The 26,435-nt window shown below is 51.6% G+C and overlaps 11 protein-coding genes across 11 annotated transcripts; 7 read left to right on the forward strand and 4 right to left on the reverse strand.

The window, feature by feature from the left end:
* Positions 1 to 91: 91 nt before the first annotated feature.
* Positions 92 to 1,915, reverse strand: Z520_02843 (uncharacterized protein; the record flags this gene model as incomplete). The annotated part of the gene is made up of 1 exon (XM_016773356.1): positions 92 to 1,915. One exon carries the CDS (start codon positions 1,913 to 1,915, stop codon positions 92 to 94), a length of 1,824 nt encoding a protein of 607 aa, XP_016635413.1.
* A 765-nt stretch (positions 1,916 to 2,680) lies between these two features.
* Z520_02844 (uncharacterized protein) lies at positions 2,681 to 3,427 on the forward strand (the record flags this gene model as incomplete). Its single annotated transcript, XM_016773357.1, has 1 exon — positions 2,681 to 3,427. One exon carries the CDS (start codon positions 2,681 to 2,683, stop codon positions 3,425 to 3,427), a length of 747 nt encoding a protein of 248 aa, XP_016635414.1.
* A 937-nt stretch (positions 3,428 to 4,364) lies between these two features.
* Positions 4,365 to 6,689, reverse strand: Z520_02845 (pre-mRNA-splicing factor cef1; the record flags this gene model as incomplete). Its single annotated transcript, XM_016773358.1, has 1 exon — positions 4,365 to 6,689. One exon carries the CDS (start codon positions 6,687 to 6,689, stop codon positions 4,365 to 4,367), a length of 2,325 nt encoding a protein of 774 aa, XP_016635415.1.
* A 750-nt stretch (positions 6,690 to 7,439) lies between these two features.
* Z520_02846 (uncharacterized protein) lies at positions 7,440 to 8,684 on the forward strand (the record flags this gene model as incomplete). The annotated part of the gene is made up of 1 exon (XM_016773359.1): positions 7,440 to 8,684. One exon carries the CDS (start codon positions 7,440 to 7,442, stop codon positions 8,682 to 8,684), a length of 1,245 nt encoding a protein of 414 aa, XP_016635416.1.
* A 742-nt stretch (positions 8,685 to 9,426) lies between these two features.
* Positions 9,427 to 11,212, forward strand: Z520_02847 (uncharacterized protein; the record flags this gene model as incomplete). Its single annotated transcript, XM_016773360.1, has 5 exons — positions 9,427 to 9,918; positions 9,974 to 10,108; positions 10,178 to 10,554; positions 10,615 to 10,805; positions 10,857 to 11,212. The coding sequence occupies 5 exons, from the start codon at positions 9,427 to 9,429 to the stop codon at positions 11,210 to 11,212; spliced, it is 1,551 nt and encodes a 516-aa protein (XP_016635417.1).
* A 989-nt stretch (positions 11,213 to 12,201) lies between these two features.
* Positions 12,202 to 14,201, forward strand: Z520_02848 (uncharacterized protein; the record flags this gene model as incomplete). The annotated part of the gene is made up of 3 exons (XM_016773361.1): positions 12,202 to 12,817; positions 12,911 to 13,702; positions 13,768 to 14,201. The coding sequence occupies 3 exons, from the start codon at positions 12,202 to 12,204 to the stop codon at positions 14,199 to 14,201; spliced, it is 1,842 nt and encodes a 613-aa protein (XP_016635418.1).
* A 568-nt stretch (positions 14,202 to 14,769) lies between these two features.
* Positions 14,770 to 15,817, reverse strand: Z520_02849 (uncharacterized protein; the record flags this gene model as incomplete). Its single annotated transcript, XM_016773362.1, has 2 exons — positions 14,770 to 15,573; positions 15,629 to 15,817. 2 exons carry the CDS (start codon positions 15,815 to 15,817, stop codon positions 14,770 to 14,772), a joined length of 993 nt encoding a protein of 330 aa, XP_016635419.1.
* A 586-nt stretch (positions 15,818 to 16,403) lies between these two features.
* On the forward strand, positions 16,404 to 18,017 carry Z520_02850 (uncharacterized protein; the record flags this gene model as incomplete). Its single annotated transcript, XM_016773363.1, has 1 exon — positions 16,404 to 18,017. The coding sequence occupies one exon, from the start codon at positions 16,404 to 16,406 to the stop codon at positions 18,015 to 18,017; it is 1,614 nt and encodes a 537-aa protein (XP_016635420.1).
* Positions 18,018 to 18,802: 785 nt separating this feature from the next.
* Z520_02851 (uncharacterized protein) lies at positions 18,803 to 20,850 on the forward strand (the record flags this gene model as incomplete). Its single annotated transcript, XM_016773364.1, has 5 exons — positions 18,803 to 19,036; positions 19,100 to 19,400; positions 19,459 to 19,571; positions 19,631 to 20,043; positions 20,106 to 20,850. 5 exons carry the CDS (start codon positions 18,803 to 18,805, stop codon positions 20,848 to 20,850), a joined length of 1,806 nt encoding a protein of 601 aa, XP_016635421.1.
* Positions 20,851 to 21,398: 548 nt separating this feature from the next.
* Positions 21,399 to 23,051, reverse strand: Z520_02852 (uncharacterized protein; the record flags this gene model as incomplete). Its single annotated transcript, XM_016773365.1, has 1 exon — positions 21,399 to 23,051. One exon carries the CDS (start codon positions 23,049 to 23,051, stop codon positions 21,399 to 21,401), a length of 1,653 nt encoding a protein of 550 aa, XP_016635422.1.
* A 777-nt stretch (positions 23,052 to 23,828) lies between these two features.
* Z520_02853 (uncharacterized protein) lies at positions 23,829 to 26,073 on the forward strand (the record flags this gene model as incomplete). Its single annotated transcript, XM_016773366.1, has 2 exons — positions 23,829 to 25,641; positions 25,706 to 26,073. 2 exons carry the CDS (start codon positions 23,829 to 23,831, stop codon positions 26,071 to 26,073), a joined length of 2,181 nt encoding a protein of 726 aa, XP_016635423.1.
* Between the last annotated feature and the right edge of the window lie 362 nt (positions 26,074 to 26,435).

Genomic DNA, 26,435 nt, shown 5'->3' on the forward strand with positions numbered 1-26,435 from the left:
AACTGATGGTTATTGCATGTACATCTGACATTTGGCGCGAGTGGGGTATCCTAAAGTACAGTATAATTACAATTCACTTTTAAGCTGTACATCAAAGCTGCTTCAAAAGATCATGCACGAACCCGACGGCATCGTCGACGCCGACCTCCTGTTTGATCTTCAGCCTTCGACACTGTACCTCCACTTTCCCTTGGTCGAATCCCTTGCCCACGACCACGATGACAGGGTATCCAATGACATCCGCATCCTTCAACTTCCATCCCATTCCTTGCTCTTGTCTGTCATCGAGGACGACATCAAGATTGCCCAGCGGGGAAGAAGACAACTGGTTGCAAAGCTGCTCGGCGGCGCGTAACCTCTCCGCATGTGATGGCTGAACGACGACGACAGCTTCGAAAGGCGCAATTGCCCTTGGCCAGTTCAGACCAACATCGTCAGAGAGACAAGACGCAACGGCTGCAATCAGACGAGACACGCCGATGCCGTGACAGCCCATCTCCACTGGCACCGCCTCTTTCCCATCACTCTGCCTGGCAGCGAGCCCGAGTTTCGAACTGTAACGGGTTCCGAGATGGAAAGTGTGGCCGATTTCGATGGCTTTGTCCACTCTCAAGGTGCCTTTGCTGCATTCAGGGCAAAGGTCTCCGGATTCCTGCTTCAGCAAATTTATCCCACCATTTGCGTCGTTCTGCGGTGCCTCAACGACATAAGCGTCCATCTCCCGTGTCATGGGAGGAGAAGAAATCAGGTCTCCAATCTCGTCCAGACGAACACGCGAGTCGAGGACATAATATACCGATGGTCTCTTTGTTGAGGCATCCGCTGTGCCACTAGCTAGAGATTCCTTGAAACTCTCCATTGGTTGCTCTAGCCCCGTATCTATGTCCAACAAACCGTTTAGGGCAGCCTTGACTGCATGTGCATTGATGGATCGCGTTTCAGGTTTCTCCTCGGAGTTGGCGGTGGGAAGTAATGGTACGATGGCGCGAACGAGGCTCCGACGATCTGTGCTGAGGAAGTGTTCTTCAAGATACCTTTGGCCAGATTTGCCATCCGTGGCGCTGGCCTCGGGTATCTGAAGTGGTCGAGGTTGATAGATCGCTTGCGAAACAAATTCTTCATTGCGTGCATAGTCGCAATCCGAACATGTGATGACGATATCTTCTCCAGCGAAGTTGGGGAAGTGATACTCATGGCTGAGGTTTCCTCCCATGTCGCCCGAAACTGCTCTAGCCTCTACGTATTTGACCTTGAGCTCGTCGAGGAAGTTGCGATATGCGCTTCTTATTTCGTCGTATGTTTCGTGAGCGTGAGCAGGGGAGGAGTCGAAGGTGTAGAGGTCCTTCATCAGAAATTCGCGGCCTCGAAGTAAGCCACCACGAGGTCGCTTCTCATCACGGTATTTTCGGCCAATCTGATACAGTCGCACCGGAAGCTGCTGCCGTGTCTGAATGATATCAGAGAGCAAAGTGGTGATTTCTTCTTCATGAGTTGGTGCCAACAGCCACTCCGTACCCTTCCTGTCTTTGAACATGAACATTTCGCCTCCGCGCTTCAGGCGTCCTGACTTCTCCCACAGAGCTTGCGACGATATGGATGATAGAGAGACTTTGGAAGCTCTGACTGATCTCATGTGCTTGTCGATGAGCCGTTCTAGCTTTTCCTGAACCCGCAGTCCCAGGGGCAGCATCTGGAATATGCCGGCATACGCCTGGCGCAAGTAGCCAGCTCGGATGAGCAACTGAGTAGCATCTGGAGCGGCATCGTGCTTTTGCACGTTGACTGTAGGGATCCAGAAGTCGGATATTCGTTGCGTCGAAGCGATCTGATTATGCCGCACGCCAGAGCTCCTCCTCCACTGTGCAGAACGGGGTACTGCTCTCCTTGGTGTCCAAGACGCGGCTAGGAGCTTCATATCTGACTTCTATCCAGTTTCGTTCACACGCTCAGTGCGCATGATTGGTATGCCACTGTTACTAACTGGACATGTTGCCGAGCTGCTGCTGTCATTGAATGCCAGGTTTCCAGATGAGGTTCTGGTAGCAGTCGAGGTTGCAGGCCGCAAGGCAGCCTATCAATTGTACCGAGTATTAGCAGATTTTAGAAGCCTGCCAAGCCTGCCAAGCGAGCTAAAAGGCTTAATCTCCGCTTCACCTCCTCAAACCATCCTGCGACCACAAGGCTGGCATGAGTGCTTTCAGGTTCTTAAACAAGGAGACCAAAGCTACTCTTGGTCGGGTGGTCTTGCGCAGCCGAAAAGTTAGTCGAGATGGTTGGTCCCAGCGAGTGCCTATTTACTTACATGATGCAGAGACGGAATGGCCGCAAAGATGAGGTAGGCGTCCTAAAACCTAGAAGAGAAACTCACCCAGGGAACCGGGTTGTCACTCACCTTTTCTTTGCTCTTTCTTTGGTTCCCCCTAACATAGTGCCGATGCCGTACCATTCAGCTACGAGATGGCTCCGTGATGGGTCTGTCTCATAGGTCGACCAAATGTTTTCGAATCTTACCGGCACGCCCCACACGACGTGCTAGGCAAATGTCGCATGAAGGTTTGCGGTGCTTGAGGACCTGCAATCGTTGACGGGCACGAGACCTCAAAAACCGCCGCCAGTATCCTGACTACCTCTGGTCAAGTTATCCCTCAGTTTCTCAACACGCTTTGTCAAGCCTACCAAGATGATTACCTCCAACCTCGTCGCCGCCCTAGGGGTCTTGCTATTCTCTTGCCCTGCACTCGCACATCCTACTACGGCCAGCCAGATGGAAGTCCTCGTGAATGTCACCGCCCATGACCTTCAGCTACCTCAACACAAGCTCCAAAAGCGCGACGAGTATTATCATGTGAAACCCTGGGACCCGCCATATAAAGGAAAACCGCCCCCGTGGCCGGAGGACGCAGCTTACCCTATACCCCGGTACAACCGCACGTGCACCACCGACGCCCGCGTCGCTCTCTGGAAATGGCGCTACCTCTGCGACCGGGCGAACGACGAGTGGCTCAAGTCGACCAATCCGCGCACCCGGATACGGTTCTGCTTCAACGAGCCTCCCTCGGAGGCGCTTTGCTGCGACGAAGACGGCAACGCCAAAATGGGCCAGACCTGTCTGACCTCGCCGCTGTGGCCCCAGAACGACACGGAAGCGGCCTGGTGCGGCAACTGCCGTCTGTGGGAGGCGCCGTGCATCTTCGGGAACTACCCGGAGCTCAACAATCCGGAGAACATCTGCAAGTGCCAGTTCAATCAATGCTACATCCCCGACGACTTCAACTGGGAGAGAATCAACCCCGAGGCGGACCGCAGTGGATACCCAGGCTTGCAGAGGTCACCGTATCTACGCGACGTGAAGGCCTGGTATGGTTACTGGAGATTACCCTACGATGATCTCAAGGGCAAGGCTCTGTTAGAGGTGGATTGGTTGTGACTCTCACTTGTTCCCGGTGAGCGCCAAAATCAGCTCGCAGCAGGTTGGGCAGCTTTGGCCAAATGGTATTGTGGGCTAGGGTGTCTATGGAGAAGATGGGAATATGATGACTCCCATGTACATACATACCTAGGTAGCTTGTATCCCTGAAAAGCAGACAGCGGAAGGTGGACAACAGACTGATGTCCAGGCGGTAGTAGCACCAGACAATAGCACAGAATGCCTTCCTTTGTGCCTACTACACTCCGAACAAAACAAACCGCCAAGCGATGGCCACACCTTGGGGCATAACGCACCCATAGGCACGCAGCCACTCCCTCTCAGTTCAGTACCGGCACGCGGTATTAAATAGATATATATATATAATTGACATTCACAAAATTGTTTCCAAGAACAGCCTTCGACCTGGGTGAGCCCCATACCCGGGCGAATGATCCATCCCAAACAGGCAAGCAGTTTCTTCAACTCAAAAAACACCCGGCTGTGCCTTTTACAGGCACCTAGGAACTCGAGTACTAAGTTGGGAGTTTCTGAAATAGCTTCAGTTTTTGCAGTTTGGGGTCGGCACTTCGAGTGACGAGTGTTTCTTTTTTTTTCTTCTTCTTCTTTTTTGGCCCTTTCTTTGGCGTCTGGACACCAATTTTGAGAATGGGTGTGAGGATACGTGTGGTTGGACAGGGTTGTGTGTGCGGTGAGGCAGAAAACTCCTGGGTCTGTCCCGGTGGGTAGCGTTGGCACAGTGGGCGCCGTTAGCAAATCTGGAACGAAAACGAAAGGCATGAAACTTGGTCGAGCAGGCCGTGCGTAAATGGTTTCCGACATTAGACTGGACCAGTTCTCAAGGCCATGGAGGCTGAGAATGAGGCTCCTACAGATGCCAACATAGTCACAACGTTGTCGACCTCAATCTCGACCTCGACGAGGGTGCATGCCTCATTCATGAATGACCATTCACCCCGTTTACGCCATCACATCGTTCCTTCAACTCACGATACTCCTCCTGCGCTTCTCTCTCCCTTCTCATCACAAAGTTCACTTCATCTCTGAGCCTCTCCAGCCTCCTGGCCAAAGCACCCTCTTCCCCAATCTGCAGAGTCCTAAAGCCATCCAACTGCGCCCTCTGCTCCTCAATTTGTTCATAAGCCGTGGCAATCTTCTGCTTGAGGGTCTTTTGTCGCGCTTGATACCCTCCCAAGTGCAGCGATAGCTTCTTCTCGAGCTTGTTGCCTGCTTCCGCGGCAGATAGAAGGCCCTGTTGCGCAGATTTGAAAGCAGCCAAGTATTCTTCCGTGGTTGTGTTCATAGAGAATTTTAGAGGCAAGGCATTTCTTTCTCTCTCCGAGCTGGCAAGGCCTTCCACAGCGGCGACGTAGGCTTGCCGATCTGTCTCATCGAACGTGGCTTTCAACTGCTGACGAGCTTTCTCCAGCAGTTCATCAGGCAGCGACGTCAATTGAGGAGGTTTGCCAATTACCTTCGAGCCAGGAAGAGGAAACTTGTTTGCATCATTTGCCATGAGCAGAGCAGTCTCTTGCGCGATCATTGCTCGGATCGGATCAGTTATGGATGTCGCTGCTGAAGCGAGTGCGTTGTAATCAATGGTAGTTGGTCGTGGTAAAGCTCGTTGATAGACTTGAGTCTGTCGTCTGAACTCTGCTGCTGCTGCCGCTTCCAGCGCTTGACGGTTGCGCCTGTCGATTTCATCTTGATCCTCCCTCTCCAGACCCACACCGCCCGAGGCTTCTTCCTGCTCTGATGGCAACACTTCCAGTTCCCATTCTGTCTCCTTGGGCTTTGGTAGAGATGCAAGCTTCGCTCGGAGAGACTGTCTTGCAATATTCTCGGCTAATCGCAGATCCCGTGGCGTTTGCGCGACAAGCTGTCGTTCGCCTCTTTCATTGATTGTCAAATTGTCGCGGGGTGTGCGCAATGGAGTGGCACCAGGAAACTGTCCGACACCTTCAGCTTGGCGCAACGGCGTCGCCATTGGATTAGGCGTCACCATTTGCTGTCTTCGAGGCGCGACTCCATCAAACCCTGTGGAACTAGTGCCCTCATGCAGCGGAGTGTTCTCTCCGCCCAGTAGAGATGACTGCGTTTCTGTAAGCGCTCTAATATTTCTAATTTCATTGGCGATATGGTCTTCTTCCGCGGGCGCTCGAGGCGTTCGGATCGGTGTGGCTCCGACCATGTTCGCATAGTTGGAGACAAGCCCTCGTTCGTCTCCGTCCTCCTGCCCAGCTGCTCTGACTGCTCTGTCCCCCGCCATTCCCATCTTGACGATTTCCTCCAGCTCGCTTTCACTGACTTGAGGGGCAGGCAGGTTCAAGGCCCTACGCTTGCTCTGTTGCTCGGCTTCCCGTAGTCGTTGCATTTGTCCTGCTCTTGCAGCGGCGGCAGCCATCGCAGAAGAAGACTTATCCTTGTCTTGTTTTTGCCGTTTCGGGTCGAGGTTGTCTTCGGGATCTCCTTGTCTCTTTCGTGCTAACTGTTGCTTGCGTGGGTCGAACAGTTCCCGTTCGCGTTCATTCTTGGCCAACTCCTCTTGCGTATCGTAGAAGCCAGATGCAGCCTGCTTTTCGAACGGGATATCTGCATTGTAATCCATCTGACCCTTCTTTCGGGTGGTGATCTTGATATTGATGCCAGAATTTTTAAGCTCTCGCCGTTTCTGCAGCACGGCGAGTCTTCGTGATTCCTCGAGTTGTCGTTCGCGTGCTTTGCGCTTCGCTTTTTTCCCTTGTGTGTTCGCAAGACGAGCACGAGCCTCACTGAGCATCTCTTTCTCATCCTCGTCGAGGTCGATGGTGTCCGGGCGAGCAGGCTTGGATTCGGGATCAGGATCAAGCTCTCCAGGGCGCAGTCTTCGGACCTGATCACCTGTTGGCGCTGCAGTTTCCCCACCTTCTGGCCCTCCGAGGCCCAACTCATCGTTCTCGCGGGCTTCGGCTTCGTCGAGGAGCTTCTGGTAGCGTTCAAGGCACTGAGTGGCTGTCCTTCCGACGATGGGCGCAATTGTCCGCCATTGCGTTGGCATCAACTTTGCTAGGTGTAACAGTTTCTCATCCTCTTCTTTGGACCATTCGATCTTGCGAATGCCCGGGTCCAGCCATTCCGTCCATCTCGCCTTGCACTGTTTCGGGGTCTTTCGTGCAAGCAACGACGAAACTCGAGCCCACTGGTTCAGGCCATATTTCGAGACAGATGCTTTGAGGATTTCATCTTCTATGTTTGTCCAAACACCTCCTTTGACGACTGGCATCTTGCCGCCGTGTATGTCGTCGGGGTTGCAAGGATAGTGCAGTGTCGAAGGCGCAATGTGGATTTTGCAGAAGTTTGGCGCAGGCAACTTTGAGGTTCGGGATTGCAGTGGAGGCGGGTCTCGGAGTGGAAAATCTTGGCGCCGAATTTAACCACTTCGTTAGCGTAGGCACTGTAGGCAGCCCGATCCGGAAAAGGTGGCCTGTGAGTATTAACGACGAGCAACCACAGCCGCAAAACATCCCACCCGCCACCCATTTGAGATTCATCCGTCTCGCTGCCTAGATCCCATGGAGCGTTCCAGTTGAAGTCTGAGCCTTTCGGGTAGTGCCTAGATACGTGGTCTGGCCAACTCCAGTTGCGCGGTAGGTCCAGCTACTGTGACTGGGAATTGCAGGCTGATTGCGAATTTCGGAATGCTTGAATCGGCTTTCCTCACATGGTACAGGGTGAGTGGTGGCAAAAGAGCGCATTGTACCATTAAACATCCATCGGAAGAAAGATTGTAGGCCAATAATTAGAGACGACTTCTGCTTTGCGTCTTCTTCGGTAAGTGACAAGCCTTCTCCTAAAATTTGGGTCTCGTTTTGCGCAACCGAGAATCGATCATTCCGGCATGAAAAGTTCACGCGCAGAGGCAGCAAAACACCCTTTACTTGACCGGTCACCTGCTTCCATAAATCGCCTCGATTGGCCAAAGCACTATACGGACAGATACGATCATTAATCGCTTGCTGGATACATGGCTGAGATGGCTGAGACATCGCTTGGCTTCTATGTTGCCCTCCAAAGCACTGGGATAATCGAAATTGCTTTTGACCCTAGCAAAAGTGCAAATGAGTCTTTGTCTATTATTGCTGTCAACACAGATGCCGGTTTCATGCCAGGATGGCTCACTGCGTCTGGGGACAGAGTCTACAGCATCAGCCGCACTAGCTATCCGAATAGCGAGTCCAATTCGGGTGGCGTGTTCGCATTCCGAAGGGCGCCCTCTATGACTTCAGCTAGCACTGGGAAAGGGCTTGTCCTTTTCGACCAAGCAAGCAGCAATGGGAAGGGAGGTGTGCATTGCGAGGTCAGCCCAGACGGCACGATGCTTGCGGCTGCCAACATCACGGCGTCGACAGTGTCTATCTACCCAATATCTGAGGATGGCTCCGTGGGCACGCCCACATTTGTCTTTGACTACAATCAGTCTGATCCTGGGCCGTTGGAGGCACACCCGCACCAAGCAACATTTGACCCCTCCGGACAGTTCTTGATCATTCCTCTTCGGACCATGGACCGCGTGGATATCTACTATGCCCCGAGTCCACAGCAGGTAGAGAGAGTGCATTGCATTGATATACCAGCACCAGCCGGTGCTCGGCATGTGGCATTCAATCAAATCAGTCCATCCAAGGCATACATGTACCTCATCAGCGAGAAAGACAACTCAGTTCGTGTCTTCATCCTGAACTACAACGCTAGAGGGCCACAAAGTCTCACAGTTGAGTTCAAGCAGTGCCTTTCGACATTGGGCAAAGATCTCGCTCCCAGCCCCGCCAGGCATGAAGATTTGGCTGCGGAGATTGCTGTCAGTAATGACGGGAGATTTGTCTATGCGTCTAATAGAAACTTAACCCGCACAGACGATGACGCCTTTACGATTTATTCGGTTGATCCCGATACTGCAAATGAAGAACGTCATCTGAGATACCTTGAATCTCAACCGACAAGGGGTAAGCATCCCCGAATGTTTGCACTCTCCAACGACAAAGAAAACAAGTGGGTAGCTATTGCTCATCAGTTCAGTCAAGACATTGTCGTTTTCGAGAGGAACACGACGACTGGCTTGCTGGGGGAAGTCAGAGGTCGAATCAGTGTGAAGGTGGCTGCTCCTCACCAAAACACCGCAGACAAGGTCATCTTTGTGGAAGGAGAAGAAGGCCAACGCAGCCGTGAAGAGTTCAAGAAAGGTCGTACCGAAGGACCTATGTGTCTCTTGTGGAAATAAGCTCTCGGCCACTGTGTTGGGACAGTGGCAAGCTTCAGCAGTCCCGGGTTCGTGAGTGAGTGCTTGGAGCGACCTTCAAGGCCCAAGATAGAAGTTATAGCTTGAATAGAGGCATATAACTTAACCTGGATATGTCAGACGAATGCCTGCGTTGTAAAGATGCGTGTCTTTTGCTAATAGGGGTGCTCCATGGGAGGGAAAGGGTGTTGTCGTTCTGCACCATATTTCCACGCCCCAGGTCAATAGAACATCCGTGAGTTTGTGCCCTCCCTCTTCCATCCAAACGGATATACTGTAGCCGTCAGTGTCAAATCTCATCGGGCTGAAATTTTACCGCTTTCTGAAGAACAATGGTCAGTTCCCTTGCCGTAGTGCCACCCTGCTTCGGCCGAGGTTGACGGACCCAATTTTCTTAGCGACTTTCGCAGTGACGGATCAATGGCAGTGCGTGAATGGCCGCGCTACCGACCAAACACTTCGACCATGGGGTTGAGTTCTAGCCAGAACCCCACGGGGTCCAGCATGATAGTGTTGGGGAATCTCGTGTCTGTACGTTGCTTCCTTTCATTTTCCTGGGTATATTAAGCGTGTCGCATTCTCTGTGTTATGCGACCTTTCAACCGCCTTCTCCCAAGGTCCAAGTCACTTCTATCCCGGACACCAGTCCCGATTCTCAAAGATCTTGCTTGGTCCTCAATACCTTCCAAGCGCAGGGGCTCCACTATCCAGACCTCCTGGCATCATGTTTTCTTTCAACAATAGGATCACGAAAAACGTCAATGGCCGTCTGGCGTTCGCCTCTACGGTCATGATGCTATCGCAAATCAATTTCGGAATGGACCTTGTTGCTTTCTCAAATACTCAGGCCATGAGTTCCTTCAACAAGAAATTTGGTGCCTACAACGCAAAACTCGAACGATACGCTTTGGACCCGTACTTCCTGTCACTCTTGAACAGCCTTACCTACGTCGGTCAAGCCTTCGGCGTCATTACGGGTGGCTGGATTGCCCGGCGCTGGGGACGACGGGTTTCATTCTGGGTTATGTCTTGCTGGGCAATCCTGTCCGCTATTTTGCTTGTTACTGCCCAGAAGAAAGAACAGGTCCTCGTCGGTCGTATTTTTAACTATGTGTACCTGGGTCAGGAGCTTGTCACGGTTCCTGTATATCAGGCAGAAATTGCTCCTCCGAAGATCCGAGGGATGATTATTGGCACGTTCCAGCTTGGTACAATGGTAAGTGCAAACGCTGGTTACAGCTGTGTTCTTGACTCACTAACTCTGCGTCCAGGTTGGCGCTTTCATAATGGCATGCATTACGTATGGCACTAGCAAATTGAGCTCTGAGAGCGCATTCAGAATTCCCTTTGGCGTTTTCTTCGTCATCCCGGTGGTTGTTTCCGTTGGCGCTTGGTTTATGCGCGAGGTATGTATATTGATTTTGTCTTCCAAATACCTGGCCCATTATTCATCACCAGACTTATCGTTCTGTCAGTCACCACGTTGGCTTTTAGTCCGAGAACGACCCGAGGAAGCCCTGGATTCTCTGAGGCTATATCGAGAAGGCAAATTCACTGAAGAGGAGATTATGGATGAATACCGCGATCAGGAAGCCATGATTATAACCGTCACACAGGATAAGGGTACATTCAAAGAGATGTGGCAAGGCATTAACCGCAAACGATCGCTCATCGTTATTGGCTCCAACATCTGCATTCAGATCAGCGGGCAAGGGCTGTTCAGCAAATACGGCACCATCTTCCTGACCGACATCCACGGACCCAACCCTTTCCAGATGTTTCTGATCAACACTTCATTACAGATTGTTATCATTCTGACTGCTATGTATCTATTCGACAGAATCGGTCGCAAGTAAGCTCCACCGAACTTGATTCTACATGGAAGTCCCCAAGCTGAAGTATTATATTACAGGCCGCCTTTGATCATCGGATCCATCGTTCAGACAACGACATACCTCGCAATTGGAGGCCTCGGCACTATATCAGACCCTAGTAAAGGGGTAAAGATTGGTCTCACGGCCCTATTTACCGTCTACTACCTGGGCTTCGTGTTCGGTTGGGGGCCAATCTACCATATTATTTCGTCCGAGATACCGACCTCACGTACGTTGAAATGGTCCACGGTTAAGTCAAATGGCTAATGCCTTGAAATAGGAATGCGAGATATCACCTACACTGTATCCAGCATTTTTACAGTCGTCACACAATTCGTCGTTTCATTCACCATTCCATATCTCTTATATGCACCATACGCAAACCTGGGGTCGAAGATTGGCTTTGTTTTCGGACCAATCGCCTTTGTCACCCTTCTCTTCGCCATATTTTGCGTCCCAGAGTGCCGCGGCTTTTCTTTGGAAGAGATCGACCATCTGTTCAGACAAAGGGTACCTATCAATCAGTTCCGCAGATACAAACATGGCCAGATCCTCCCAGAGGCGGATGCTGAAAAAGAAACTGAGAAGTCTGGAGAAGGACCATCTATCGAACTAAAAGAAGTTGCTGAAATGTGAAGTTCACAGCATGGGTGTAATGCGACGACGTGGAGGACTGCCGCGGTGAACGCCACCTGCTGCGCAAGGCCAAAGCCTCAGGCTTACGTGGCCGGGAACAATTATGTACAGGATAGTGATAGCAAAAGAATGAAGATACCGATCATGATATGAATACCTCTTCATTAAACCCAGTCGGCATCATCCTTTGTCCATCTATCTTCTCAAGCACTTCTTCTTCATCTATTGCCAGGTACACCCAGTAGGTCGCAGTGGGTGGACTTATGAAACCCAAGAAAACTAGCTTTGCTCCCTCTCCGCCGAACACCAGCAAAAGGCAGAGAAAAGCTGACGTCTCTCTCTTCTGAATCTGCGTGAGATCAGTCAGATGCAGGAACAATTTCACCCGCATGTTCGTGATAGAAAGTGTGCTTTCACAGACCTGCCTGGACTGTCTGCTAGTGGGAAGACCAACGCCCTCCCCAACATTGTTTACCCCCTTGTCCAGCTTCCACATTCCGAATGATGCCGAGGGCAGACCCTGATTTAGAGCCATTGCGAGACCGCAATGTCACCGCGCATGATCATCCCCAGGTTTCCCCACAAATTTGCTCCTCCGCATATTGCTTGCCTCTGGCTTACTTCGCAATCCGGAGTGAGACATTCCGAACTTCTCTTCAGCCATCGCAGTTGGTGTGCCACTTGGTTTGACTAGTACAGGCATGCATGCTTTTCACACCGACCAAGCCGTGGGGCCATGGTCACTGTGTGGCCGTCTGAATTTTACTCCGATGAGGAGATGTGGATTATGGGTTTGCGATTGCGCACTACCGATCAGGCCGTATGAGCCATTTCTTTGTATTTGGAGCGACAAGGCTGAGGCATAAAAGTCGCCTTCACACACATCAATCGGCGCAAGTTGATCAGGAGCCATCAGAGAAAAAAGCAACAGTCTTCAACAACTAAAAAGGACACCATTAACAACATTATAGGCAACTACTTTGAACGACATGTCTCCCGGGAAAACAAAGGATGAAGTGAGAATCTTCACCCCTGTTGGCCAGTTCGGCCAAGGGTGGAACTCGAGTGTCTTCTGGAACACGATCGACGCCGGTGTTGATGCCATCATTGCTGATGCTGGCTCAACCGATAGTGGTCCTGGACGTCTCGCGCTTGGGAAGACAGCAGCCTCTCCGCAAGGCTACAAGAGAGATTTTGGCGAGCTGGTCAAAGCCTGCCATACCCATGGCGTTCGCTGCCTTATTGGCTCTGCTGGCGGTTCTGGGACGAATGCACAAGTTGACATGAGCGTCGAGCTTATCAAAGAGATAGTCAAAGAGAATGGCTACCGTCCTATGAAAGTCATCAGCATCTACGCCGAGATTCCAAAAGAGACTGTCCGCCAAAAGTTCAAGGATAATCTCATGAGCCCATGTGGTAAGGCTGTCCCTGAACTGAAGGAGGAAGACATCGATTCTGCAATCAAGATTGTCGCACAAATGGGCTTGGAGCCATACCTGAAGGCCATGAACGAGAACCCGGACTTCGACATCATAATCGGCGGTCGCTCTTATGATCCAGCACCGTACGCGGCGTTCTGTATGCATCATGGGTTTGAAGATTTGGGTAAGTGTCCTTTTCCTTTGCCCTTCGGGCTGTCGCTTGGCCTCCGAATCCCCTCGCAGACATAACAATCACTCACAATATATCAATTGGAAGGTATCAACTACGCCATGGGCAAGATCATGGAATGTGGGGCGCAGTGCGCCATCCCGAAAACCAGAGAATCTCTAGCAATTGTGCGTCGCGATAACTTCGACCTAATCCCCCTCCAGCCAGAAGCCCGCTGCACTCCGTTGTCGGTCGCTGCCCATCTTCTGTACGAGAAGAGCAGACCAGACATCCTTCAAGGGCCAGGTGGTGAGCTTCACACCAAGGACATGACATATGAGCAAGTTGATGAACGCACTGTGAGAGTGCGTGGGCCCAAGTTCATCCCACAGCCAGAGGGCGAGTATACAGTCAAAACCGAGGCGGCGCGTATCAACGGGTACCAGAACAGTTTTGTGGGAGCTTTCAGGGATCCGATCTTGATTTCTCAGCTCGACACTTGGCTCCCCGCCGTCAAGGAGACAGTCGGTGCCAGAATGTCCGGGAACTACCCATACGAGACCAAAATCATCACCTATGGCATCAACGGTGTCATGGGGGCCCTCGAACCGGACAAGAGTCTACCCAAGGAGGTCTGCGTGGTCGTTCAGTGCAAAGCACCCACGCAGGAGCAAGCAAATGAGGTGGCCAACAGGACCAAGATGGGCTTGACTCATGCTCCATACCCTGGCCAGCTTGCCACTGCTGGGAACTTCGCTTGGCCCATAACCCCTTGCGAAACTCCGATAGGCCCGGTGCCTGAATTCTGCATGTACCACCTCATTCACAAAGCGGATCCTGTTGGCCTCTTCCCCTTCAAGGTGGACGTGTTCGAGGGAACTAACAAATTTATTGATACTCGTACGTTGAATCACCTATCTCCAAGCGGGCTGAGTGTGGCCAAGTTACTGATCTGTCGACTTTAGGTGAAAAAGTAGCGGTCAAGGCTGACGGTGTAGTGGCAAATATCAAGAACCCAGCAGCGACTGCCGGTCAGCCGAAGACGTATTACTTGAAGCCTGCACCGGCTGCAGGGACATGCTATCTTGGAGATATCGCCTCGGTTGTCCGCAGCAAGATTGCCGGGCCGTATGAAGTGACCTTTGACATTATGTTTAAGGAGGAAGAAGTGTACCAGAGAGTGAAGAAAGCCAACGTGCTGTCTGGAGCGGCAGTGGCCAAGCTCTACAATATCCCCGAGAGCGATGTAGTCGCTGCCCTTTGGTGGGACCCTGCAAGGGCGTTCAAAGCCACCATTCCCCGGTATCGCGCCTCGGCGGGGTTTGAGGAAACAGACACGCACGGCTCCCAGCAGCATGCGCCGCTTCTGTTCTTGACCCTGCCTTGGGGCCGCGAGTAGAGAATAGCTATGTACCTAGGTACCAATGGATTATAACATATGAAAGAGCTTCGATGTTCGACGAAGTCGACTTGGACTTGGTGGTTCGTCAGAACAACGTGCTTACTCAACCACAATAGATTCATCACAACGTCCTGACTCCAGAGATATCAACCGAATTGCAAAAATCTCGCCGGGGTACGGACACTTGGCGACAGCTGATCTTAAAGCTACATCAGTTGTAAACGATATTGGCATACATACAAATCATGTGGTCGCCGGTGGAGTCATATCACTTCCTTGTAGTTGTACGCTTTTACAACCGTCCTTGGCCCAAGCAGTGTTTTCGATCTATTTAGGGTGGTGTTTGTCTAAAAGAGACCATACATAAAGAAACATGAGATATCTTGTTTTAACGATTACACCGTGATCAGTCCTGTATGAAGATATAACTATCTGCTTTATGCGACTTCAGGAAGCCGAAAGTGTACCCCAGTGTGTCTACCAGTCGGTATGAGATGGTTTTCTATTCTATTTTGGACATATTCGACACTTCGTGGCCCGAGTGGTTAGGCTACGACTTAGTTGTCTACGAGCGCTGCTCTGGAACCACTGTTAGAAGCTCCTGCCCTAGTACACCACGTCGAGCGTTCTCCATAGCTAATGCCTCCATTTCAGCCAACGTTTCGGTCGTATGTGTTCCCAGGTGAGGGACCAGTAGTGCACGATTGTTGTTCAGGAGCTGCTCGTTAACAATAGGTTCGTTCTCAAAGACGTCCAGGCCGACAGCGGCGATGTGACCCTCGTCAAGCGCGGCAGCCATCGCTGCTTCGTCGATGATGGCTCCCCGAGCGGTGTTGACAATCACGACACCGCGTTTCATCGTGGAGATCTGGTCTTTCCCAATGAGGTGTTTCGTCGTTCTGGACAAAGGTACATGGACGGAGATTATGTCGCTCTCTGACAGCAGCTGGTTGAAAGAGGTGTACTTGGCACCACTCTCCTGTTCATCTGGCAATTTGGTCCGACTGTGATACAGGATTCTCAAGCCAAAGGGCTTTGCACGCTGGGCCACAGCCTTTCCAATCCGGCCCATGCCTAGGACGCCCAAGGTTTTACCCTGTGGATCATGGCCAAAGTCGACACCTTGTTTGAAGAGACCATTGCGTAGACTCTGGATTCCGGGATTCAGCTGCCTGAGAGCCCCCAGCAAGAGGAAGATTGTGAGGTCGGCAGTAGCGTTGGTGACCGGCGCCGGTGCATAGGTGACAACAATGTTTCGGGCTCTGCATGCCTCCACGTCGATCTGGTCGTAGCCAGCTCCGTTGTGGCATATGTACTTGAGAGACGAAGGGAGTCGCTGGATGAATTCTTTGTCGAAGTTGCCGGCCACCTCCTTCGATCAGTTCATAGAATCATAATCATTGACAAGACTGGTCACAACTTACAGCTCCGCTGGCAGACGTCCGATAGATAGCTTGAACATCATGATATTTGTCTCTAACGTCTCTGAAGAACTCTTCTCGGGACTTGCTGGTCACCACTTCTACCCTGGCCACCTGCCCCAGCGCCTCGTATGTAGTCAACGCATGGCGCACAGGGCTGAAGAAGAGTATCCGTGGCTTAGGAGCGAGCATCGTGAGAAGGTATCATGGCTTGTAACCAGGCCGCCAGATTTCTTTTTTAATCGGTGTACTTGTCGTAAGTATTTTGTTCCGGGTTCTTGCCCCCACCTTTTGTTAATGGCCACCGTGAATTGACTGCGATGTCGATGATACTGTACAGAGATATCATCGTCCAAAAGATTGTCCGAGAAAGAATTGGCCTCCATATGTCCATACGTTGACAAATACAAGGTACCTATAAAGGGGCATTGAGGTCTGGCCAAGACTGCAATGAGATGCCTTGCCTCTGGAGTTCCTCATACTGGGCGGTGGATCATTCGAGCTCTCCACACCCTCCCGGGTACCGCAATACGCTCGGGGGACGGTCCCAGATTAGTGCCCAATTAATGCTTGGGCGAGGTGCGTGCATTGCGATACTCGCAATGGTCCAGCGTTCATTGGCCAGCGCCAGGAGATCAAGCGGGGTTGGAGCCTCGGGGAGAAAATCGAGGGGCTTATATGATGAAGCAGGGCCTTCCACCTATTCCGATTTCTCTGCGCCTAAGTCGCAATGCTTCGACTCCTTTCGGCATCCTGGTGACCAAAGGATTCGTCAACCATGAGAGCGAAAGCGTGCATTCGCTGTCGGCAGTGGAAAGTGGGTTGTGATGCAGACGTTGCCGGGCCCGAGGGCTGTACTCGTTGCCGCAGCGTCAACGCCACGTGTGTTTTCGGGGCCAACTTTCGACGGACTCCTAAGCGGCGCATGCTGGCTGAGTTGCAGGACGAGGTGACTCGATTGAGGGCATTGACATCCGTATTGACGACCGATGGACCTGTCGGCCAAAGTCCCACCACCTCGTTGGAAACCAATGCGTCGTCTTGGGGCGCTGAAAACACATCAACAGCCATTGCTCCTATACCGCCCATCCAGCAGCCCATTATACCAGGTCCAAGTCAGTACTACAAGGGCAATGGCCAAGTCCAGCTTACAGCCACACAAGCCAATGAGCTGTTCCGCATCTATTTCTCCAGATGTCACCCATATCTTCCGTTTCAGATGTGTCGGTCCGTTGAGACCACCTACGATCGTTGTCCACTCCTTTTCTGGGTTGTTTGTGCCGTTGCTTCCACGGATATTGATGCACGTCCCCAATTTGAAGAGATTGTTCGTGGTCAAGTTGCCTGCGTGCTGGATCCGAAGAACGGCTCGGTCGAGGTTATTCAGGCGCTTCTGATTCTTTCCATGTGGCCCTTTCCCTTCAAATCGCAGAGATCCGATCCATCTTTCGTGTACGGCGCGCTTGCTTGCCAGATTGCGTTGCAAATCGGCTTACCACGACCGGCTGTCACTTGTCCCGGTTCCGCCAACTCCAGTGCCACAAATGAAGACCAAGGGGTTCGAACCACGACGTGGATTGCATGCTTCATTGTCAACCAGATTTTGGCTAGCAGACTGGGCGTTCCAGCAACCATCTTCGCCGATTATGCACTTCTCTCTTCCCTCGATGATGCTTCGGTTCCTCCGCAACTGTCTCATCTTTGTTCAATCTCTCATCTTACGGTGGAATCAGCTCATGCCATCGGCGCACGCGCCGTCAATGTTTCAGGCCTCGCAGACCCGGTCCCGCGCATAAGTCTCATCAACATCTTTGCCCAACAATTCGACGAACTCCGGAAATCCCGATTCCCTGCCCCGAGCGACATTGAGGAGATCTTCTTCCTGAGCTCCATGCTCCAGCTCTGGTCGTTTGCGCTGCATAACGACGTCCCCATCTCGCCGGACACATTCTACATCGTCCAGCGAGCAAGACAGGATGCTATTCGTCTCATCCAAGTGGCATGTGAGAAGAACCTCAGTCTCGTCCCGTTCTACATCCACCGTTCCGTCTGCTTCGCGGCTCTGCTCCTGTACCACATCAAGCTCAGTCCCTATGGCGTCAATGACGAACTCCTGGACGACCACATTTCAAGAGCTCAGCAGGCGCTGCAGTCAAGGACGGGCCCTGACTTGGGACAATTCTTGAGAACGTTAACATCGCCAGAGAATAGAGGCGAGTTCATTGCACGAAGGGACAAGAACTCTTCGTACAGGTGGAAAATGGGCGCCGCCCTGACATTTGACTCGGCCCACGCGTATGTCAACATGACGCAGTCCGATGCTTTGTTTTTTCCCGAATTGCTTGACCTTGATGGGTTTCTGTTTGAGACCCCAGCAACTGAGTTGGGATGAATTGGATTTCACGTCTTCTGCGAAACTGGATAGACGCATCGTGTCGCAATTCAACGCCAAGCGAAAAAGCAATCCAGCTGAGAGAAAGTCAAATTGCTCAGAGGGATCAGCAATATCTGGGCTTTGGACTGTGGACATTTTTACCTTCGGTGAGTTGCCCTTAGAATCCAGGAAATGAAGGATGTGTATTGATCAGTTCAGCAGGTCCCTCTCCTACGCCGCCGCCGCCTGGGTAAACAGAGAGGACGATTTCCAGGGTTGCTGTATGGTCAATGAGCCCGGGATACCGACGCAGGCGAGAAACCGCTGACAGTTTACACCTATCTTACGGGACCTTGACTTCGAGCTAGATCGGGTAGAGTTCTAATGCCAGAATCGACGCAGACAGCCACCAAATGTGCCTCCAGTTCTTCTGCGGCGGCAGCGGCTCAATGAAAGTCGCGAATTGCAGCACTTCCCGTAGTCTGCATGCAGTGGAGACAAATGCCGAGTTCCTCACGATAGGCTCCAGATGCCGAGACAGGACTGTTGGCTCATGTGAAAGCATTGCAGAAGTTGCAAATGGCATTTTCGTTGATCCGGCTCAATCGAAGCCACTTCGCCGTCTTGGCCCGGTCTCCGTCTATGAGCACGGCATATCGCGTGTTCCTCTGCCGCTTTTAGTGCCGACACACGGCTCTCTAATGTCATATTAGGAGCAAAAGCATTTAATAAGGTTCTTCCTCTATTATGGACTCCTGCTTCCTGCAGATTCTCATTTTCACGAAGGTTATTCATTCGCAAAAATGGCTGCGCCCTCCATGGAACTCGATGCTTTGATGTCTCAACGGATACTTTCTGAGAGTAAGGGCTCTCTACCAGCCGCGGAGGAATTGGAGCAGGTTCCCAGTTACGACAACATTGTTTATGACAATGCCGACCAAGAGCCCGAGCTCCATGTTCGAACTTGGGTTGCACTTGGAGCCATATTCCTTTTCAATTTCGTCGGTGTTGTTGCTCTCCAGGGACCTCCCACTGTGGTAAACATGGACTTTGATACTGCAAATAAGACCCAACCGATTGCTGACCGTACGGCGTTCTAGCTCTCTTACATTAGTGCCTCTCTCCACGGGACCAAGCAAATAGCTTGGGTGTCGAATTCATTGACGGTGACTCAGGCAGTGCTTGCACCTGGCCTCAGCTCAGCTTCCGACATCTTTCAAGCGCGGAAGAGCATCCTTATCGGAGCTGGCCTAATTTCTTTGATCGGCTCAGCCATTGCGCCTGGCTCTTCAGACGTCTATCGGCTTATTGGTGCTCAAATTCTCATTGGTGTGGGATTCGCGGCAACTCCTCTAGGATACGCTGTCCCTAGTGAGATCATGCCACGGAGGTGGAGGCCAAGTAAGAATTGACATACACATTTCTGGCAATGCTATGAGAAGCTGAGTCCTTTCCACAGTGTCCCAAGGCATCTGTGTCGGTGTTGCCGCAGCTCTGGCGTCTGTTGTAGCACCGCTGGCAATCGGTGCTTTCACCAAGGCGGATCCCGTCAACGGCTGGCGCAAGTTCTATGTCAGTCTTTGCAACGTGAGGCACTGGAGGCTGTCCACTACTGACTTTGGTCTTACCAGTGGATTCAAACTGGTCTCTGGGGAGCGGCCGTCGTAGCCATCTCGTTGGGATATCGACCACCAAGGAGACACACTCGTTTCGACCATTTCTCCTTTTGGCAAAAGCTGGGCCGGCTCGACGTTCCAGGGCTCTTTCTTCTAGCCACAGGGCTGTGTTTACTCCTCACTGGCCTAAGTCTGGGTGGAGGCCAATACCCCTGGAAAAACAGCCGCGTCCTTGCCACACTCATCCTTGGTGGCATCTTTCTTATTCTCTTCGGCCTCTTCCAGTGGAAAGGCACCACAAATGGCTTCTTGAACCATGAATTGTTTCGAGGAGGGCCAGAAGGCGGTCGAACATTCGTGCTTTGCGTAGGGTTCATATGTATCGAAGGCGCCCTCCTCTTTGCGTGTATGTTGTTCTATCCAATCCTGTAAGTTGACTCCTCCTACCATTGAGCACCACGCAGGAATATTAATTGAAGAATGTCTCTAGGACCGGGGCACTCTTCACAACAGATACACTCCTCTTGGTGGTGCGAGAACTGCCGTTCTTTGTCTGCAATGTGATTGCATCTCCCATCTGGGGCTTTTGGAGTGTTAAAACCAGGACTCTCAAAGCCCCCTTACTCGTTGGATTTGTGATTCTGACAGGCGGCATTGTCGGGCTTGCCACAATACAGCCTGGGCAATCCCCAAACATGGTGGTTTTCGCCGGACTGGTGGGTTTCGGTATAGCATCTCCCTTGGTTCTGGCACTCAGTGGCGTCCAGCTTGCGACACCGGGACACCTGATTGCGACAGCAACCGCGGTGGTCATTTGTGCCAGAGCCACTACAGCGAGTATTTTCTCTGCCATCTACCTGACAGTCTTCAACAATCGGCTCAGTGCATCGCTCCCGAGCAATCTTGCTGATGCCGCAGCCAAGGCGGGTCTGCCGGCGGCCAGCATTCCAACATTTGTCACAGCTCTGAGCGCTGGAAATCTGTCCACCCTGTCTCAGATCCGAGGAGTCACCCCAACGGCTATTGACGCTGGCATAGCCGCCATCAAGCAGAGTTATGCTGACTCGGTAAGGGTCGTCTTCATCATCGCCGCCCCCTTCGGTGCGCTGGCATGTCTGGCTTGTCATTTCCTCGTTCCAATGCACGAGACGATGAACTATCGGGTCGATGCGCCAGTGGAAGAGCTACACGAGAAGAGTCATGGACTGCAAAGGCCTGACAATAGCGGGGTGTAAGCGAGGTTTAGAAAATTATTTTTCGAGCAAGAACTTGATCTGTGGAGGACTGCGTGCATACTCCATCTCCCTCTCTTTGTATCTTTGGCGTTTCAGATCGCCCATAAAATCCGCAGCAAATATCAGATAAGAAAGAAGCCTCTTTGCTACTTGCGTCTAGTCTTCCGTACTTGGTCATTTTGGGGACACCTAGGCAGAGGATGTGCTTTCATCAACATTCTCTCTCTAGGGATGAACAAGCGGCTACTGGCTTTGAGAGAGGAATGCTGCAAGATTTTCGTTTAAGTACCCAATAAACAGCTTGTAAAACATTTTTGGTATGCATTTATTGTTCGAAATCAATGGGTGGAAAAAGCTGATAACCTTTTTTCATACTCATACGTGAATCTTGAATAGCATTCACCTCCAGTGTGGCAGGCTCGTGCCTGCAAGTCCACTGTCTAGCCAGAGGCTTAGCGTCTTGGTACCTCGGTGCCTTTAGATATGCGAGCGCTGGTCGCTCTTTAGTTAGTGGAATGCAAGCATTTCGAGAGATCCTTTGTGTGTCCCTACATCCCTGCGTCGTGAAAGCGGAGTGGTAGCTCCATGGGAGCATCGGTCACGGTCAAATGATGGAAGCGCTCCCAACTCTTGTCAGTTGACTCGATCTGGTCAAACCGTTGAAGAAATCTGACCACCACATAAGCTGCCTCGGTCAATGCCAGCTGCTGGCCCAGGCATATCCGCGGTCCCGCCAGGAATGGGAGGAATTCAAAGCCGGGTTTTCTTCCCTCCCACCTGTCCGGGTTGAATTCTTTAGCGTCTGGTCCCCAAATGTCCTCACGCGTGTGGGTGATTGACGGCCAGAACTGGACTTCTGCCCCTTTCTTGATGTAAAGAGGGTAGGTGCCGTCCGGCCCACCTCCAAGCGGCAAGCTTGTATCTTTAGCTGCAACACGGACGTTGAATGGCAGGATTGTGCATGTTCGATTCGTCTCGTTGATGACATATTGCAAGTACTTGCAGCTTTTCAGCGACTCAAATGTTATGTTAGGTTCGCTGCATGCCCCAAATGACTCGTGGACGCATTGACGCAGTCTCTTCAAAACTGCAGGATGGCGTGCCAACATCCAAAAGATCCAGCAAAGCAAGCTAGCAGTCGTGTCCCGGCCCGCCATCAGCACTGCCAGTGTTTGACTCCGAAGTTGCATTGCGTCTTGCGTCGATTTCGCAAGCTCGTTCAGAAAGACATACTTGGTCCCACGCTCACCACCTCCTTCGGAGTTGTTCGCCTCTTGGCCCTTGTCTAGAAGAAGCTGAATGTACGTGTCAGTAAAGCCATGGCATAGTCTGATGGACTCTCGCCAGCTTTTCGGGTTGTACAACCAATACAATTCACCCAGGCGGATTCTGACGGCCATGTCGTGCAAGCCTGTATCTATCGCTTCGGCGACACAGCGCAGGTCGTAGCCATGACGCACAGGACTCTTGTTCAAGTCCGTACTGGAGGTTTGGAGTTGAGAGTGTAATGACTCTCCAAACAGGAACTCTGTGGCCGTGTCGAGAGTCAGATTAAAGAAAAGAGGCTTGATGTCTGCGACCTTGGTCCATCCATCGCTACCTGGCATCGAGAGTTGGTTGAAAAGGCTTTGAACATGTCGCTCCTCCAGATCCAAGTCGCTCACGAGGCTGCGGGCAAACTGTGGTCGAAGGAGTGTGCGCGCAGTCTCCCAGCCTTTGCCGTCCAAGATAAATATGCCCTTGCCGAGAAGTGGTGTGCTGACGTTGAACCTCCTCCTACCAACCTCGAAATCGTTGAATTGAGTCGCGAGGATAGCTTGGATATTTCGCGGCTCGACAGTCACGTAGTGGGATACACCAAATTTGGACTCTTTCCAAGTATTGACCACCCCTTCCTTTATTGCGTTGCCTTGTTCCAGGTATATCTTGTGAAGCTCTTCGGGTACTTGGTGGTGATTGTCAGCTTTCATCATCCTAATGACAGAATCGACACCGAGAGGAAGGCGGTTGGGTCGTATGCGTTGCGGGTGTCGGCAGCCAAGCTCCCTCGCTCGACGAGAGTGGTAGTGAAGGCTGTGGGCCAGCTCAATCACTTTAATGAAGATGAAGCCAGTGACCAATAGGATGCCTAGGTTGCGCAGACCTAGGGTGCCAGAATACTTCTCAAGGCTGTCCCACGGTAGCGATCGCAAGGACGCCATTTTCCTTTTTCGGATCCTGTTCGCTCTGGCTAAGTAACAGAGTCGCTGGCTGAAAGGCGCATAAATATATCAAGCTCGTCAGATTCATCGCTGGTGATCAACCCTGACTACCGCATGTTATGATAGGGAGGGGAATACAATGATGTATCGTTCGCACATTCCCGGTGATTGACGGGCCGCCAGTTGACCGGTATCCGGAACTTCGATATTGTACCGAGTATTTTTGCATTAGCAATGTTTTGTGTAAGCCAGTCCGAACCAAGTAAGCGAAATACCCACCGGTGCCAATGCTAGGACGGTGTCAGTGGCGGTGGCGGGATGTCTGGGCTGGTCGAGGAGGATGAACGACCTAGGCGCGCGTACGGGGAACAGTAGGCCTTTCTCTCTCTCCGCATCAGCGCTTGCCCCAAGAAATTAGAGAGATTTCACAGGAAACAATTCGGTCTGGTACCAATCGATTCACGAATTCGCTCTAAGCGGATGATCCGGATTGCTGGACCAGTACGAGGAACTCTGTACCCCGTACAGAGTACACTTCAATGGGGGAATAGCAGGGGGCCATTGCTCCCACAGTCCAGCTTGGAGCCATACCCCGCCTTATCGCTTGCTTGAAGAATGTTCCTTCCTGGCTCGTTTCTGCCCCTAAGAGCTTTTCACCAAGCTGATCCATTTTACGAAGCCCTATTTTTCTGAAATTGAAGCGCGGTCATTGAGTTCGACTTTCCTCAAGTATTGTGTGTGACATTACTACCGCGGGTTGCCAGCACAGATTTGCCCATGTCTTCTGAATCGGTAGTACCAGCACCGCCGAAAAGAGCTTGTCACCAATGCAACAAGAAGAAGACAAAATGTGATATGCAACGGCCAATATGCAATCTCTGTGCTCGTACCGGTACACAATGCGTTTTCCCTCTTCGTCGAAAACCTTTGACGAGGAATGGGATCGCAAAAATTGGATCCTCGAAATCCGAAGGTGCACTCGCGAATTTGATGGGATTATTGGAACAAGCCAGTGCACTCCAAGCAGCCTTTACAAAGCTTGGAGAAGATCAGCCTGCAGCTCGAATGCATCTCGCCGAGGCGGTAGAGAGCCTGATGAGCTCGGATGTTGCTAGGCAGACTCAACAGGAGCCGTCGACTGCTGAATCTCTTGCTCCTGTGACTGAAGAAAACAGGTCCCCTCCCAGCAGCGGTACATTCAGCGCTCGCCAAGAGACTGAAACACCATCAACTGTGGGTTTTCTCCAGTATGAAGATAAACAAAGCCTCTGTTCGGCATCTTTTGGATCACAAACTGCAGACAGGGCGCTTGATTTTGGCGATAGTGGCAGAGCAACAATCACGCGACAACAACCCCAGGGCAACCGTTTTCTCCAGCTAGGCATCTCATCTGAACTAATCTTCGAGCTGGTTGACCTATTCTTCCTCAAAATCCAACCATGGCTGCCTCTCTTGCATCGGCCCCGCTTCCAACGATGGCTAGATGGCATCGCAACTGGTGATGGGCTGTCTAACGCCATGCTGACGCCTGATGAGGAAATCCTACTCTTCAGCGTGATGGCCTTATCTGCAAGATTCTCTCCAAGTGCATTTTTTGCAGGAAGCCCACCTCTTCAGAGAGGTCGTCAGTTTGCCGAACAGGCCAGGCTCCTACAACGGCAACTGGATGTATCCGATGCAAACGGTTTGCCATATTTACAAGCATGTATCCTTCTCACATTCTACTGTTACTGCTCGGGCCCAACCAGCCAAGGATGGATGCTTAGTGGAACTTGTACCCGTGCTGCTTACGATCTGGGCCTCGCCGAAATCGATGGTGAAAGATCCTTGAACCTGGACCCAGACCCTGTCGACCACATTTCCACAGAAGAGAAAAGGCGCGCATGGTGGCTGGTATGGGAGCTGGACTCTTTCGCATCCATCATCTCACGAAGGCCGTTTGGGATAGATCGAAGACGTGTGAACGTGATGCTGCCTGTCTCGGACGAGGATTGGTTTGCAGGAACGGTTCGCCGCACTTGCAAGCTCGATCCCAGGCTGGGACCAGCCTGGAAAACACTCCGGGACCACCAAATCAAAGACGAATATGCATGGTTCCTGACCGCAACTCATTTCGTAGCAACCATCAGCGATCGATTTCAACGAAAAGCCGAAATTGACCTTGACGAAATCCTGTCGATGGAGAATGAGATTGCAAGCTTTAAACTGGCTCTGCCGCCGAACTTCCGTATCGACAGCCATCCATTGATGTTCAAAGAAGAGACTTTCGCCAGATGTAACCGAGTGATTGGCACACTGCTGTTGCTCATGGATGCTACTTATCACTTGAACTGTCTCTCCTCGGGAAAGACGAATCCTCTCTTCGCTTATCGTGTCCGAGCGGCAGAAATTTCCCGGCTGATCCGTCAATGGCCTGGCGACTACGTGGCATTGGCGCATCCTTTCCATGCGACGAGTATGCTCAGTCCCCCTCCAATCGCTCCTTCTCTTGTGACCGGCGTCGACGCTATCATTTCTTCGTCTCGCGATCTCGAAAAACTCGTCTTATCACGCTTCAGAGAAAATTGGATCTTAGGCTCGGTCGTTCTTGGTATGCATTCTGTCCCTTTGTTGTGCCAGTCCAAAAGGATGGGTTTTACTGACCCTCAAGATAGAATGTTCACATATACTGGAGAAAGGCAGTCCTCCCACGCCCACAGAGAAGCAGATAATGTGGAGATACGCCTTGTACTTCCCAAGCTACGGAACAGTCGAGCTGGGTCAAAGCCGAGCAGACGTTTTGGAAAGCGATGTTTGTCATTTGAGAGCTCCAGATCAGGAACGGGCAGCGGAGTGTCAATCCTATCACCTCACAGGCAATGAAACATCGACACTTGCTCCACCAAGCTCGGCGGCAGTCGATTGGTGTGACATCCTGCCAGAGCCCGTGGGTGGTGACGAAATGGATCTGATGCTCCCTCAAATTCCGAATGGCAATGAGATAATATTCCCCTATGTGAACGTTTTCGGAGCAGTTCAATAACACCTGGCAGGCACCAGGGGGTATGAGAGTCTGTGATTGCGAGATACACCTTATGGCCAGGTATAAACTCGTCCATTCATCTAGTGCATACTTTGAGGGGAAGGAAAATCTCTCCTTGCTGCTCTGAGGTTCCGAGATACATGGACATAGGTGAATTGCAGCACTGGCCCGACGAGGCTGGGTGGAAATGCGAACTAGTATTCTCTTATCCCCAAGACACATGTCTCTCTGGGGCTTTGAATTCTTCCAATGTTGTGATATCTTTGTATAAAGGACCGGTATCCATTGATCAAGGCTCCGAAATACAGAGTGGCGTGTACCGTCCCGGGGCCAAAATCCCGGAGACCGATGCCGACAGTCGG

Source organism: Fonsecaea multimorphosa, assembly GCF_000836435.1.
Source record: "Fonsecaea multimorphosa CBS 102226 unplaced genomic scaffold supercont1.4, whole genome shotgun sequence".
Lineage (NCBI taxonomy): Eukaryota > Fungi > Ascomycota > Eurotiomycetes > Chaetothyriales > Herpotrichiellaceae > Fonsecaea > Fonsecaea multimorphosa.